At 42.5% G+C, this 15,299-nt stretch overlaps 2 protein-coding genes across 2 annotated transcripts in view; one reads left to right on the forward strand and one right to left on the reverse strand.

Moving 5' to 3' along the window:
• Positions 1–9,294, reverse strand: part of LOC128719264 (protein enabled) — a 33,606-nt gene extending 24,312 nt beyond the window's left edge. The window contains exons 1-3 of the mRNA XM_053812888.1: positions 9,287–9,294; positions 3,125–3,446; positions 2,699–3,003 (exon numbers count right to left, since the gene is read on the reverse strand). Coding sequence (XP_053668863.1) covers positions 2,699–3,003; positions 3,125–3,446; positions 9,287–9,294 — 635 coding nt within the window. The remainder of the gene's footprint in view (positions 1–2,698; positions 3,004–3,124; positions 3,447–9,286) is intronic.
• A 2,119-nt stretch (positions 9,295–11,413) lies between these two features.
• LOC128709090 (toll-like receptor 9) lies at positions 11,414–14,039 on the forward strand. Its single transcript, XM_053804073.1, has 2 exons — positions 11,414–11,433; positions 12,842–14,039. The coding sequence occupies exons 1-2, from the start codon at positions 11,414–11,416 to the stop codon at positions 14,037–14,039; spliced, it is 1,218 nt and encodes a 405-aa protein (XP_053660048.1).
• The last annotated feature ends 1,260 nt before the right edge of the window (positions 14,040–15,299 follow it).

Below are 15,299 nucleotides of genomic sequence, written 5' to 3' on the forward strand. Positions count from 1 at the left end.
GCAAACAGTTGGAAAACAAATCCGCGGGATAATAATGCCGACCATGATTCATCGTGACAATCATCCCCACCACACACGCGATTTTGCAGCTGCATTAAAACAAAATGCAAAACCATCCACAAATTGCCACGAATGAAATCAAACTAATCTGTTCCTTGTTGCCGTCACCTCCATTAAAGGTCATCACCTTCGGGGCGCCTTCTGATACGGTGTATGGCAGCGGATCCGTTTCCAGAACGATCCGGATAGCATCGTCGCACAAGTGGAAACCATAAGTTGTTCGTGCACTGCCAGACCTGAACTCAATTGCACATCTCTCTCATCGGTAATGGACGAGGGACAAGCACGCGGGTGGTAGACAACGGGGTAGGTGTAAGTTGATGAGGGAAAAATGCTTTTCCCCTTCACCGTTCAATCATAATTGAAGACTATGCGCGCTGGCCGGTAAACACTACCCATCTACATCGATGGACATCCCCATCGTTGGAGAGGATGAGTAAACCCGGCAGTCACTCGACTCTTTCCGTCCCGGGGCGGTAGCTGTTGCCGAAAGGTCCACTTTCTTGCCGCTTTCTTCTACCGCCCCGAATGGGAAACAAATAACACTAATAAAACGATTACATGTACGTTCTTTTGCCGCGTCTTCTCAACCCCTGCCATTTCAAGACAGACGATACACACCCGTGTGTGTGTGTGCCTTACCGGTGTTGTGTTCCGGTTCCGGTCGAGATGATGCTCACACAATCTTTTTTATGGAGGCATCCGATTGATGGCATGCAGTAAGCTGCAATATGTAGGCCTCCATCACATTGATGCTTCCCCTACATACTCGGGGCACTAAATCGGAAAGTTTAACCATTCTCCGAATACTTTCACATACAATGTGCATATTACTACTGTTGCGATTAAATTATTCTCAACTGATATTAGCAACTTGGTGCTATAAAAACAATGAGTTTTTTTTTCGACTCTGTACTATAACACCAATATATTCCAAAAGGATAGTGTTAAAATTATTAATTCATCATAATAAATCTTTCATTTTAACACTTTTCCTGAAGAACACTTCCATCACGTTATATCTCTCTACCATGCCAGCAATGTACCCCGTCACAAGGAGCAAAGCAACAGCAAAAACTGCATTTGCACCAATGGAATGCACCGTATCCGGCGAGTGATAGCAATTAAACTTGTGTGCAGGGGGTAAGCACGATGCATTACTCGCATCCCAAAGTAAGTGGAACCATAAGCAACACCCTGCTACCGGATTATTTATTTCGCTTGCGGGTGTGTGTGCCGTACCTTTTGCAACAGCTCATAAACGCTCCACTGGATAATAGGACTGCCGTTGTTGAAAACCGATCCCGGGGGGTTGTTGAAAACCGATCCCGATCCCCGATATGTGAAACTAGCTAGTGCTGTGGTCAGATATGATATGCACATTTCTCAATTCGCACACCGGAATCATCAGCCGTATGTGCGCCCCGGCAGTATGTGAGAAGCTTGAACTATATTTTATAGAGATTCCGCATACGGCACAAGTATGGCATGGCACCATCGCGGTATGATGGCACGCTACCATCCTTTCGGAAGCACGGACGTGCTTTGGATGCATTGTTGCCACGCCCGCGTGTATACTACACAGCAGTTCCTGGCGATATTCTTCTACGTCCAAAGGAACCGTTGAGAAATTGAAATGTGTTTCTTGTTGCGCATGGGACATAGCAGCTAATTAAGAAAGTTGACAACAGAATAAGACAGCGCGTCTTGCGAACGCTTGCAGAAAGCAAATTGCAAACAATCAGCAAGAAATGTCCGAAAAGTTCATTAACGTACAAAGCTGGGCAAATAGTGTGATCTATGATACCTTCAACTAGCTTGGTTGCATGGATTATGACGTCTGGCTGGCCAAATTGTCCAGTGACATGACGGCGAAGATCGCTAATGTTAATGAAACATTCGATCTGCTGGCTGATATATGCCTAAATTAACCATTTTCTAGGTGATTTTATCTAGTTTATGCCTTCGGGCTTGTAAATTACCGATTTGCTTTGGTCCAACACTTTTTAAACTGTCGTCAGTTCACTGCTCTATATTTGCTTGTTTGTCTGTCATACGAGAGATACCGTGATATGATTTAAACTGTCTAACCTAAAGTATTATAGATTCCAGTGTTAGGTCTATTATTAAAATTACGACTGAATACGTAAATCTCGAATTACACTATACGCTGGATTGACTATTGAACTCTGATCAATCAAAGTGATCGAAACGCGATGAACTAACGCAAAAAAAACATAAATAAATCAATAAATGCATAAAGGAAAAATATCGACGAATATCTGTCGGATCCTGGAACCAAGAACCGAAATCATAGACAATTGTTCAGTTCCTATTCAAAACTGTCAGCTACCCAGATTACTGTAACCTTAATAATTCAGATTTTTTCCTCTCATTTTACACATTTCAACTTCGAAACGTTATTACTTCACGGTTTCGTGTTCAATGCGAGAAAAAATTTCGCAACGCCAAACCCCTTGAGTGCATCCACTCATTGATGTTGAAACTCTGCAGTATCGTCCACACACTCTCTCTCTCTCTCTCACTTTCTCAACAGAGTAGCCACAGCAGTAGCCAATGCATCCGATACATAACAATTTGGAGTTGAAGAGGCCACACTGCCGAAGGCTATCCCTACCTGTTTGTACGATGATGCGTCTGTTGCTGCTGTTGCGGTGTGGCTTGCGATGGCAGCGTTTGAGATGTGGGTGTTTGGGGGGACAGTATGCCACCGCCCGGGCCCGGTATAGAGTTGGGTGGTTGCTGTGGTGGTCCCACACCCGGCGGTTGACTAGTCATCTGCTGCTGTTGCTGCATGATGGCCGCATCTTCACGGGTCATCGTACGATAGCCCATGTCCTCCTCGTACGCCGCAACCATCTGACCCGGGTTCGGGTTGGTTGTTTGCAGCGTCGACGAGGGTGGAACTCGTCCACTCAAAACCTGGAAAAGATTGATCCAAAATTAATACACATCGTGGTTGGTTGCACAGTTTTCCGCATGGAGCGGAGGAATAGTCGAAAAATTCTACAAATCCCGAACATCTACATGCGAACAAACTTACATCTAGGGCGTGCATCATGGCACGGGCAAATGCTTCCGCATCCATCGGGCTGGAAAAGTTTAACCCGTACACGAACTTTGAATCACGCCATTGGTGAAACGTGGCGGTGGCCTGGTTATACTTGAGGCCCTTGATGATCGAACAGTTAATGACGACCTCATGATCCTGCAGTTTCCGGCCAACGACGCGGAACGTGTTGTTTTGCTGATGGTGGAAAATTTGCACCTTGCTCAAACCGGACGAGCTGCCGGACGGTATCCACTTCCGCTGCACATCGTCGTACACCATGACCGACGCCCGAGCACCAATAATACTTTGTTCGCTGTTGGTGAGATAAATGAAAGAAAAATAGTTAAGTAAAGGATACGTAATCAATAGGTAATCTAAATTATTGAACTTCTTTACAACAAAAAGAACCCCATTCTTTCGCATATTAATAACATCCCAGGTTGGGGTCTCCAAACTCCGGGTCGTAGGCCGCAAAAAGGTTCTCTAGAAGCATCCAGAGTACGGTCCACGACGATATTTCTAATATATTTTTTTTTTTTTCGTTAGAACGGCCTGGCCGTATCGACTTATTTTACCACGTAGCCGGATAGTCAGTCCTTGCTACGGGGGATTGGCCCGGATGGGATTTTGGTCCAGTCCGTTCGTGTGAAGACCGGCGCCGCTACCATCATGCCACCGGGCCGCCCTATATTTCTAATATTAATATTATATGAAACTGTCAAATAACTAAATAATGCTGTAACATTACTTGAACCGCGCAACAATTCATTATTTTTCATAGTTAATAAAATTAAAAACATAACTTGTGAAAAAATAGCCCCCGCACACCATCTGTGTAAATTTCTTGCAAGTTACTGTGTAAGTGGCCTCCAAATATGATAGTTTCAACCAATGCAGCCAGCAGGCTCTAGAGAAAATACATGCTGAAATAGCGTTTGATAAATCTGATTCAAATTCATGAATCCGAATGAATCGTTGAACCGATTCAATGTTCTGAATCCATGGATGAGGATAAATGAATCCAAGAAGATTCAAATATTCATGAATCTGTGAGCATTCTTGAATCACTGAGAATATGATATGAGAATCTATGAGAATTCCTGAATCTCCGAGCATTCTATGAGAATTCTTAAATATCTGAGGCATCACGAATTCTTGAAGTATTGAGAACATTTTGTGAATCAACTCATGATTTGAATGACTGTGCACTGAAGATTCATATGCATAACTCTTCCCTATGCTTTATTACATATAACACTGCCCGCAGGCAACATCGTCATACTTTCTTGCTTTGGTAGGTTTGGTTGTTAGTTAGGTAGAACGTGAAAGCAATACGATTTAACCCACAGACCTGGTATGTACTTTCTTCGCATTTATTGGAGCAACAACTTCAAGAGTTTTAGGTCTCAACTTCTGACTGTCTTTGACTTTATTTACTCGTAGCTGGATTTCAGTCCTGCGTACGGAGGATTGGTCCGGATGGGATTTTGGACCGGTCCTGTTGTATGATGACCGGTGACGCTACCAATAACACCACCGGTCTTTTACTTATGAACATTAGAGTCGCAATGTGAACATTTTAAAAACAATAATAGGAGCAAAAAAATATGCTTCGTTATCGTTTCCTCCAAGACAAGTTTATTGCTCGCAGCAGCAGTATGTCCGAGCATACTTTAATTTTTAGAGAGAATAAAAAACCATTTACCATCTGACCCCACAAAACCAACATTCGAAGCGACCCTTTCAACCATATACCACACTTTACTTAGTTACACACCTACTACAACCAATCGATTTCCTCCTTCTCACGTTTCCATAGCGGATAATTGCATTTTATTGTCAAGGCCAACTGTGAGAGATGGTTGGACGCGGGAACAGAACATTTTATGTCCGTAGGGTGAAAATTGGTGAATGTGCTTGGGTACGCGTAAACCCTACACATTCGTTTAGGGTGTGCAATTTTGTGTTTTTCTTTCTTTTTTTATTGCAAAGGGCGACCAAAGTACGCCGACATCGTCAGCAAACAGTCAAGAGCTCGCACCAAACGGAACGTTCCAATAATTTAGGGAAACCGGATAGAGAAAATTTGTGGAAAAACACAATCCGTTGTAATTGGTGACACACACCAAACGGGATATTTGGGTATGATTCATACAAATAGGATAAGCTTCTCAATCGAAATAGCAACTGCACAACATCGTTACAGGGTTTTGCAGCGATGAAACGATGGGACATGACTAGCCCAACTTACTGAATCGCACAAGCGGTTAACATAAACGGGGAGATTGATAATTAAACAAAAAAACTAAATTTAAATAATTTGTATGAAATCGCACGCACATTTTAGAGAAGGGAATTTCGGCTGTCCGGCTACACATATCGGTAGGTTCGATAGTTATCATTAAGTAATGAAATTTTTGAAAATTTAATTTATTAGAAACCAAGTTGATTTATTAATATGACACACGTATTTATTATTATTACACATAATTTCAAAAATTCTATTCTGTGCATCATTTGATAAAAAGTTTGTAAATATTTGTATTTTACAGGGTTTTACAATATATAGGATATGACGTGTCTAACTTATGGGATAGCGCAAGCGAATAAGATGAACGGGGAGATTGATAGTGAAATACAAAACACTTTACGGACAACGCAAAAACTGGATGACTGGTGAATGCCAATTCGGCATATAAATTTTTGGCATTCACAAAACAGTGAACGCAATTCAATATAAAGTTTTACCGTTGCAAAAAAAATTGTACGTCTTACACTATTAATTAACCCTTTTATCTTATTCGTTTACACGAATCGTTAAACTTTGTGATATGAAGAATCATATCTCTTGCGGAAGCACTGTAATTGTGTGTATGACAAGCTCCAATTGAAATAATTGGAATTAATATATTTAAAATCCAATTAAAACAAATCGAACGGGCAACTATTTACCCTGTGTCAATAAACGAAGCATTCGAATAGGTTAAAATAATCATAAATTTAACACCACACACTTTAACCCTTGCCTCAAAAAACAAAGAAAGTTTTCGTGTTGGATTTGTGGCCACATTGTACCCGGAGCTCGGCTTAATTGCATCTTTGCCAGAACCATTCACGTGTACCCGGGGTTAAGAATTATTCCTAAAATGAATAATGCAACAAAACCTCGTAAATTATGAACCACCGCAAATCATTCCAACGTTACCAAGAGATAAGGCCCTTCTTTCAATGCATTTGTAAGTGGCACCAGGAACCAGGGATATGGCGTAAGGAAAAACCATAAAAAGTATACCAGCGCAATGGATGCAGCAAAAGCATTCCGTTCTGAAACCTGGTCAACCAAGCCACTAATTGGGATGCCCTATTTTATTTTTTATTCACCCGCGATTCATTTCCCGACAATATATAATCGGCAAGTGGCGAAAAGCAGAAATCTAGAAGCAGCCGTTACGAGTTTGCTACAAAAATGAATGATTGTTTCCCGGGAAAACTGAAAACTGCAGCAAAACAACGAACTGCATTCGACAAGATTGGATGGGGGGAAGGATGATTATTTAAAAAATGAAACTGTTAGATGTGCAAAACTTACCTCATCTTGAGAAGCTGCTCCGTTTGTGCTGCTTATTTTGCGTTCCAAAATTCCGTTTTTATTGAACGTTTCAGTTCAAGATGAAATTCACCTCTTTCAGACACGTTTCGATTCGAAAAAAAGGAAGAACGACGGATTCTCGTACAACAGCTGACGCGGTGATGTGCTTCTTGTAGTAGGCCTGGACACCCGTTTCCTTCCGGTTTGGGAGTTATGCTCCTCCCTGGGTTTTTGCAAACGCCCGTGGTGGTGCAAAATGCGCGTGTGTATGGGTGTGATGCAGCCACCAAAACGTATTACCGGGTGCAATAGTGTGCTTTTTCTGCTGTTTACTGCTTCGTGTAGGGGTGTTAGTGTGTGTGCAGAAGAAATGATCCTCTCTGAACCGCAAGAACACAGCAGGCGAGTGTAAAAAGCCGATGGGATGTTAACCAAAATTCCACCAATATTTCACCTCCCTGTTTAGGAAGCTTCTGTGGAGGAAAGTTCCTCCACCGGGATCCGCAAGGATAATTTCACTTCCTTCCCGTTTTACACGGCTGGCTGGCTTTTCACGCACACATACACACACATGAACTGCACCCACTTTTTTACTTGTTTCTTCCCACTCCTTTATACTGCACTACTACACACTGTTATTCGATTTCTATTCCGATTGAAAATAAAAAAATATTGCAATACCTTTTCTCTAAACTATTACCTTTGTACACGTTAATCTATCAAGGTAATAATAAAAGATAATAAAAAACACCATATAACAAAGCATTAAAGCTTAATCAATTTACAACACAAAAAAAACAGGATATTCACATATACGCACACAAACACACTGATCTTCACAATTTAACACACAATCGCACTGCACACCCTTCGTTTCCAAACAGCACTGCAAACACAACACAAACACACACGCACTGCTCATACGTTCGTTTACACGTATCCTTTTAACAGTGCACGTGATTTGCCCCTGTATATTCCCCGTGTATCCTGTGGAAAGGGCGAAGCACGCACACAAACGCACCTTCACTTCGAAATATCTAGCACACACTTATACCACCCAACACACTGCCACCAGGAAAAACGACACATCCAGTGCCAGGGACACAGCCAGCAGCAGTACGCCCTCTTTTCCTTAGGTTGAACCGGAAACAAAACGGACCCAGAGCTGGCCGAACTAGTGTTACCGCGGGGCAATGTTATGTGCGTACCGAAAGAGCGAGAAAAACTAAACTAAAATATGTTTAATTACACTTTATCACGGGCCACGTATTGTTTTTTTTTGTGGAACACACTGCGTTAACGCATATTTAGGTTGAAACATTAAGCACTTTGCAACATTATTGGTATTTAGTCCTTGTTTTCCGAACCGATAAACATTCTCACACGGCTTTCTCACTACACGGCGCTCATCACACCTTTCAAATGGTCGCTCACACTCACGGCTCACTCGTTCCAATCGAAATGCGTAATTCGTGATACGTTTTTATTAGTTTCTTCAACTTTTCTTGTTTCATTTTTAACTTTTCGAGGAAGTTTTATCATTCCCATTGTTTCCACTATTTACTATTCTCTTTTAATTTTTCATTATACGATCCAGTCAGCCTCATCACTTTGTTTTTTAAGCTTCGCTTCTCATCTAATATACCGCACCCATAAAGAACCGCTTTGTGTTGTCGCATAAAACTAATGTTGCCAATAGTTCATAAAACCCCAGCACGATTTTGCATTGTCGATTTCATTGCATACTTAAGGTAAAAGGAGGTTTATTGGAATAGATTTTTCACCGAAAAAGTAGGATTAATTGCTCGGGGATAGGCATTTAATTATACTCCCCCGCAGGATGCGAAGTGCTCCCTTCCAGACTGGCACTCCCGCATAGATGCACACGCAACATGAAAACTAATAAAAACACACAAACGCACCTCATTTACACACACAGTTATAAAAAAACATCAGGGTGCCTTCAAAACAGAGGGTTAAAAATTATTATTTTTTCCCTTCGGAAAGTCATTAATTCTTTGTACGAAGAATTAGATTAGCACAAACTTTGTTTAGAGTATCGCATATCGAAATTGTAACCATTTAATTGGAAGCTTCTAATCCTTCTTCTAATTTATTTTCCTTGTAAGCATCGCAAGGAAAACACCCATGCTACTGTTGTTTTGGTACACCCAAACCCGGTAAATTTGACGAGCTAATGGTGGAACACCACCGAGCCGTGTGCCAGTGGCACCGGCGCAGGAGGCCATGCCACCTTTTATTCCAGGCAGCGCCTCCTATCTAGAACGACACAACGTGCAGGGGGTCTCCAACTACATTTGGATAACACAATACTGTCTTTTTCCCTGTTCTATTTAAAATAAAATACCAAGATGGTGTCTGTTATACTCGGAAAGAATTCATTTTTGTCCTGTCAAAGATTACGCTGCATTATAAAAAAAAGCAATTTTCATGCAATGCCCTTTTCTGCTAATAATTTGGTATTGTTCTGATGGTTCGATTCCTTTACATGAAGAGTCGCGCGTTACCCTCGTAGTTCGGCTCGCAAGGAGTTTAACCTTAACCAGACCATGGAACCGGTCTTCCTCTTGCAATGATTTTCACGGGAAATTCCCTTTGTTTTGTGCAGCCACAGTCAGAGAAGATAGCCAGAACCGTTCTGTGAAGGTGTGTGCGTGTGTATGGCTTATTCTCTCGCTGCTACAGCTTGAACGTTTGGACCCTATCCCTGGCTATACCTTTTATAGCCCTATTTATGCATACTGTACGTCGGAGATAGAGATGCGAATGAATGATGTTTTGGCCTGTTGCGATTTTAATTACAACGAAATTTCGTTAATGCACGCACACACCCATACGTACATTAACGCACTATTGGCCCGGTACACACTGTAATACACTTTTTCTGCGGGATCAGTTTCAAGGAAAACTTCTTTCTTCCCAGCCAACCGTCTGCGCACGCCACACACAAATCAAACACACCCCGCACAGAGACCGATCGAAGCAGGCTAGCAGGACTGACTGGACAAAATTTTCGACATCAAGAATTGCCGCCTGCTTCCCACCACCCGCAACGCAAACAGCGAAATTCGTACAAAACGAAAGGTTGTCGTTCTCCCACTCCACGGACGTTTCACACATTTTCTCGGTAAAAAGTTTGATTTCTAACAAATTCCACCTTTCGACTGCTTCTCCGAACATTGCAGATTTTTCAAACTTCACCAACAATGGGCGACAATGTGCCCATAATACGCACACACGCACGCAGCAAACAAACGCTGGTTTTACCCGGTTTTAGCCTTCGGTCGCTATAAAGCACTGGCTAAGTGTATGCATGTGTGTGTTTCTGAGGGTTTGCAGAATTAAGAACAATAGTTCAACCGACAAATTTCGAACGCAAAGCCACACCAAGCTTCTTCAATGTACGCATTTTCTTCACATCGCAAGCACATTTGAGCACCAAACACCAAAGTTCCAAAACCTACCGCTAACAACTTTACTCACGAAAAACATGGGAGCAGCGATTCAGTCGTGTTCCCTAGCGCATCATGGCGTTTATGAGCCGTGCGATGCAGCTGTGTGTGTTGCTATCGTGTTTTGACTGTTTATTTTTCCTGACTGTCAATGCGTTTACGCTGCACACTTGGGTACTGCGTTGTTGTAGCTCAAGGTGTGTTTACACGGTGCAAGTTGCATGACAATCACAAATATGTTCGCAATTTTCTTGCCTTGTAATTTACACTGCAAGTTACTACAACAATTCTTGGAATTTAATTTCTTTTCAATTTTCATTTAAATTTTCATTTAATTTTTTTTGCCCAGGGGCCGGCCCGGTGGGTTATTGGTACCGGCGCCGGTCTTCAAACGACCGGCTGGTCCAAAATCCCATCCAGACCAATCATTCGTAACAAGGACTGACTATCCCACTACTATCCGTGGTAAAATAAGTTTAATATGCCTGAAATGGCGGCATGATCTAGTAGATAGTTATGCCAATTAGAAGAAGAAGAAGGGAATTACATTGCCCGAATAGGCAGAAATTAATTAAACTCAAGAAGAGGTAAATGTTCGTAGTCAAACATTTATCTTAAACATCCTTAAGATTTATATCTAAAGTGCTTAAAACGGTCTTACAAAGTTGATAGGCAGATATATTATGTTCCTAGAGCCTTTTTTTACCTTATGAGCAGCTTTCTTCTTAAAATGCTACGAAGTGGTATCGGGGTGGTATGAAGAACACATACGGTTCTAAATCAGCAATGAAGTTCCATCGAGCAACTCACGAAATCCTCTAATAACCCCTAGGATCGTATGGTAGATTGTGTGAGGGAACCTTTCATACAATCTTACTACACCGCTTCAACCGCGATCAACCCACAACAAACCGGTGAGTATAGCTCGTCGTATAATATTGTGGCGATCGATGATGTCACCACATCCGACAAACCGTTTTCCAAAGGTTCAAATATTGTTCTACAATTGTCATATGAATATCGAGCACAGTGCCCACTTCAAGCGACTGCGCTAGATGTGTTGGTGTGTTAGTATGTTTTACCATAAAGGGGAGGGTTCCATCGGGCGTTACATTCGAACAATTCTTCAATTCACAGTGAACCGTCCATCAGAGAGCAGTGCACCGCTTGCCGATCGAAGCAACCGCTGAAGCATCTGGTTAGAATAAGCTGAACAACATGATGCTACAAATAAGTTGGTAAGTGATCCATCCATCATCGGTTTAGACTGATATTTGCACAAGTGTTTCTGCTGCGGAATGTGGTGAGCTGTTAAAATAGAGCAAAAAAGGTCATTCGTTTTCCACTGTGAAGCACACACCATAACCCATATCAGTAGACAAATAGAGGTTGGCTATGAAGACTGCGTACGTAAGCCGACGAACAGTGGAAGAAGCTATATCAATTCGAAGTTCGGTGCTAATTTGCAAAGTACATATATGCAAGCACACATATATGAACTCATACAAACCGAATGCCGTCTGCCGGCTACGGTGGTAAAGCAAACGAATTTCCGCGCTTGCGTGTTGCGCGCGGTTAAGGTATTTCTCCTTTCCTCGAAAATGGTACATCGCAGGACGCTGTCACGTTTCACGGTGTGTTTTGGTTTTCAAAAGCCGCGCCGACGTCTAGCATTTTCCGATCGCCGTGTTGCTTTTGCCGTGTGTCAACGTGTCCGAAGCAACTATGCGAGTGTGGCTGGAAGTTCTTTTTGTTTCGCTGATTTTTTTTGCCCTTCTCGATTGAAAAAAAATGCAACACTGGTAGCGAATAAGTTTTCCACGAAAAGAAAAGGGAAAACGTGTGAAGAAATTAAGTGCAGTATTACTTCCCGACTGCTTTTCCCTCGTTTTTACCTTTTGCAGTTTTCCAGGAACAGAATATACCGGGAAACAGGAATATCGTTTTCCCATTAAAGTCATTTAATTATCGAGGATTGTTTTATGCGCTGTGTTACGCCACGCAGGGCGATGCAATCGTTTTTACTTAATCAATAACGATTATGTCGCTTTTTCTTTTCTTTCGATTTCGATAAAATAGTTAACAGCCGTTTGAAATGTTATTTCAAAATCGTTTTATATTCCAGAGCATTGCACATCGTTAAAGGTGCTAATCTTGTGTTGACTGCATACGATATTCCAGTCCCATATTTACACGTTCAATTTGGATTCTTTTATCGTTTTTGTAATACGATATTTTCATCGACCAGCGAAAAGCTACCGACCACCGTTCATTTGCCTATGCGGGCAAGTGATTAGTACAATTGATTCCCAATCTTCCATCGTTTATGGCCTTTTCGTTGTGTGTACTGTGGCTTTTGGACATTCTTGAACCGACACGAGCTCTATACTTAAAGTACGTGCCCCAACGTACACTTGACCCGGGTTAAACGGGAATAATTTAGAATTTGAGCTACGGTGTGTACCGATTGGTGTGGCGTCTGTAAACCGATGTTCGTGTGTATGTTTATGTTACCGACGTTCCGGACCGATAAACACATATGCCGTGTGGGAACATTGTCCAGATCGGGGCTAGAGTGCACGATAAAACAAAAATGGCTGATAGTTCATAGTTCTCATCATTATTCTCATCTTGTATTCTTTGTAGCCAACTGGTTGTGTTCCTGCTCTGCACCATTCTGCTGACACTTTCATCCACTGACGCCGGTCCAACGTACGAATGTGAGCTGCAGAAGCGCGACGATGAGAATGTGTGCGTGTTCCGCAATGTGATGTACGCCACCAATATAACAGGCGTTACGTTTAAGGCGCCGGCCGGCAAGATACAGCATGTCGCCTTCGAGGACAGCTCACTCGAACATTTACCGAAAGAACTGCTGAGCGCATTTCCCGATCTACGGTCGCTTAGTGTACCGAACACTAATCTCAGCTCGGTCATCATTCCCGCCAAGCTGGAGCGTCTGTACGCGTCGGATAATCAAATCTCGCGCGTTATCGTGCACCAGACGCGCGATAGTACGACCATGCAGGAGCTAATGCTCGACTCCAACAACCTGCAGGATGTGTCCAATCTGACGCGCTTGGCAAAGCTGGAAATCCTTAATCTGAGCGGCAACAAGGACCTCGCGATTGAGGGTACGATCGAGCTGGGACGGTTCAAGGGTATGAACGGGTTGCGTCACCTGTTACTTTCCGACGTGGGTGCCTATTATTTCGAGAATGAAAACGATGTGTCACTGCCGGAGTTGGAACTGCTTGACCTCTCCAACAATAGGCTGCTAACGTCGAGCTTACTCGTGAAAGTGTTCGCACCGCTGAAATCGCTACAGATCCTGCGACTCGGCCACAACCAGTTACAGGATCTAGATGTGAAGCAGCTGACGGATGGCAATCCGCAGTTGAAACAGATCTACCTCGAGGGCAGCCATTTCAAGTGCGGTCATCAACGGTTGATTGTAAACCACTTGCATACGGCCGGTGTGGAGACGCCCGTCACCAACAGGCAGGGTCGTTGTGTGTTGGGTTTTGAGAAGCAGGATGATATGTGCTGCGTTGCCGAAATGACCTTCGGTTCTGGTACGCCTGGGACGCAAACACCAAAAGTACTACCGAGACCATCGGACGAGGAAGGTAACCGAATTACGGATAGAACGTCCATTAGCACCAGCACGGATACGGTGGTCATGGTGCATAACAAGGAACGGACGACAAGTACTGTGACTCCTCCTGCAACCGTACCTAAATCGAACGATGGCAAGAACGGGGCAACGATGGTCACGTTGGGTAACACTGGCTGGTTCGGTGTTTTGTTAGTAACGGCCATTGTGAAACTAATTCTATTCTAATCTGCTAACCAGTGGTAGGTTGCTTACCTCAGCATGAGTCATTTCGGAAAACGACGTAAACCTCACAAGCGCGTCATTGAATTGAAGTTGATGTTTTTTTCTTTTTGTTTTCTTACGCAACATGCAGCAAGGTGTGAGAAAGGACAGGAGCGACCTTTTTGGATGGATATTTGTTGCACCAGCATGTTGTGGCATTTGGAATTCCGATTTCCGAGAAAGGAAGTTTTTTTTAAAGGCATAAAATGGGTTGACAATTTGGAGCGCTTTTGAACGCGCACTCGTCTAATGTGCTTACGTGTTTGATCACTTTCCACGCGTTACAGCACTTCAGTTCTATTTATGAACCTACAGACCACCAACAATAGTGATGAGCTTAAAGAATCAACAAAAGAAGAAAAAAAACATAACACTTTTTCCCCGTATCATTAGCTTCTCGTAGAGACGATCGACATAATTCTCAAAACTAAACAACACATCGTGTGTATAATTCGCAAGATATCGTAAAACTTATCAGGCATGTTAGAGTAAACATTTAACACACCTTCGAGTAGCATTCTGTAGGGGATGGAAACAGCTTCATTTGAGGTGCTCTAATGGGCCCAAATGGTAATTGCTACATTTCATGTGCGATCACATTACACACAGCAGAGTTAGAAACCGTAGAGCGATATGATTGCCACAACGGGGACATAAAGCATGAGCTTGGAGTTAGCGAATGAATTGTCTGTGTCCCGTGTAAAATTTAACATAAGCAGACACTGTTCGGCACTGATGAGTAACAAGCTTATGAAAATCATCCTGCAAACCATAAAGCCGAGATCGACTGCTAGGCAAGAACATCACATCTTCCGATAACCCGTCATTACCATAGGTCTATTCATCAGACATAAAAGCCCGCCATATAATAATGCGATAATACCTCCTAATGTTTGGTTGAAATAAAAAAAAAACACCAGCAGACAAGCCGACAGTGTATGAATATGATAGAAGTTAGATATTTAGCAGTAAGTTGGAGGCTACTCACGCAGAATGCGAACAATTAACAAGTATTAAGTAACATCTCATTAACATCTAGTCGTAGAAATAATCACATTGCATTGCTATTGGTAAGGGACAGGTGAACTAAGCGTGCAGTGGAACTGCAATTTCATACAACGATTAAAAGAAACAACATGTTTTGTATAACACTTTGGGACGAACAGTTTTTTCGCCGTACCGCAACAGAAGGACAAAAAGGGTATACAACCGAACTGTGGTGAT

The sequence above is a fragment of the Anopheles marshallii genome, chromosome 2 (genome assembly GCF_943734725.1).
Source record: "Anopheles marshallii chromosome 2, idAnoMarsDA_429_01, whole genome shotgun sequence".
Taxonomy (NCBI): domain Eukaryota; kingdom Metazoa; phylum Arthropoda; class Insecta; order Diptera; family Culicidae; genus Anopheles; species Anopheles marshallii.

Bases quoted from the DNA above. Each gene is read 5' to 3' on its own strand.
- LOC128709090 (XM_053804073.1), top strand. From the start codon at position 11,414: ATGATGCTACAAATAAGTTG. The intron at 11,434-12,841 runs GTAAGTGATCCA...TATTCTTTGTAG, and splicing joins ATGATGCTACAAATAAGTTG to CCAACTGGTTGTGTTCCTGC.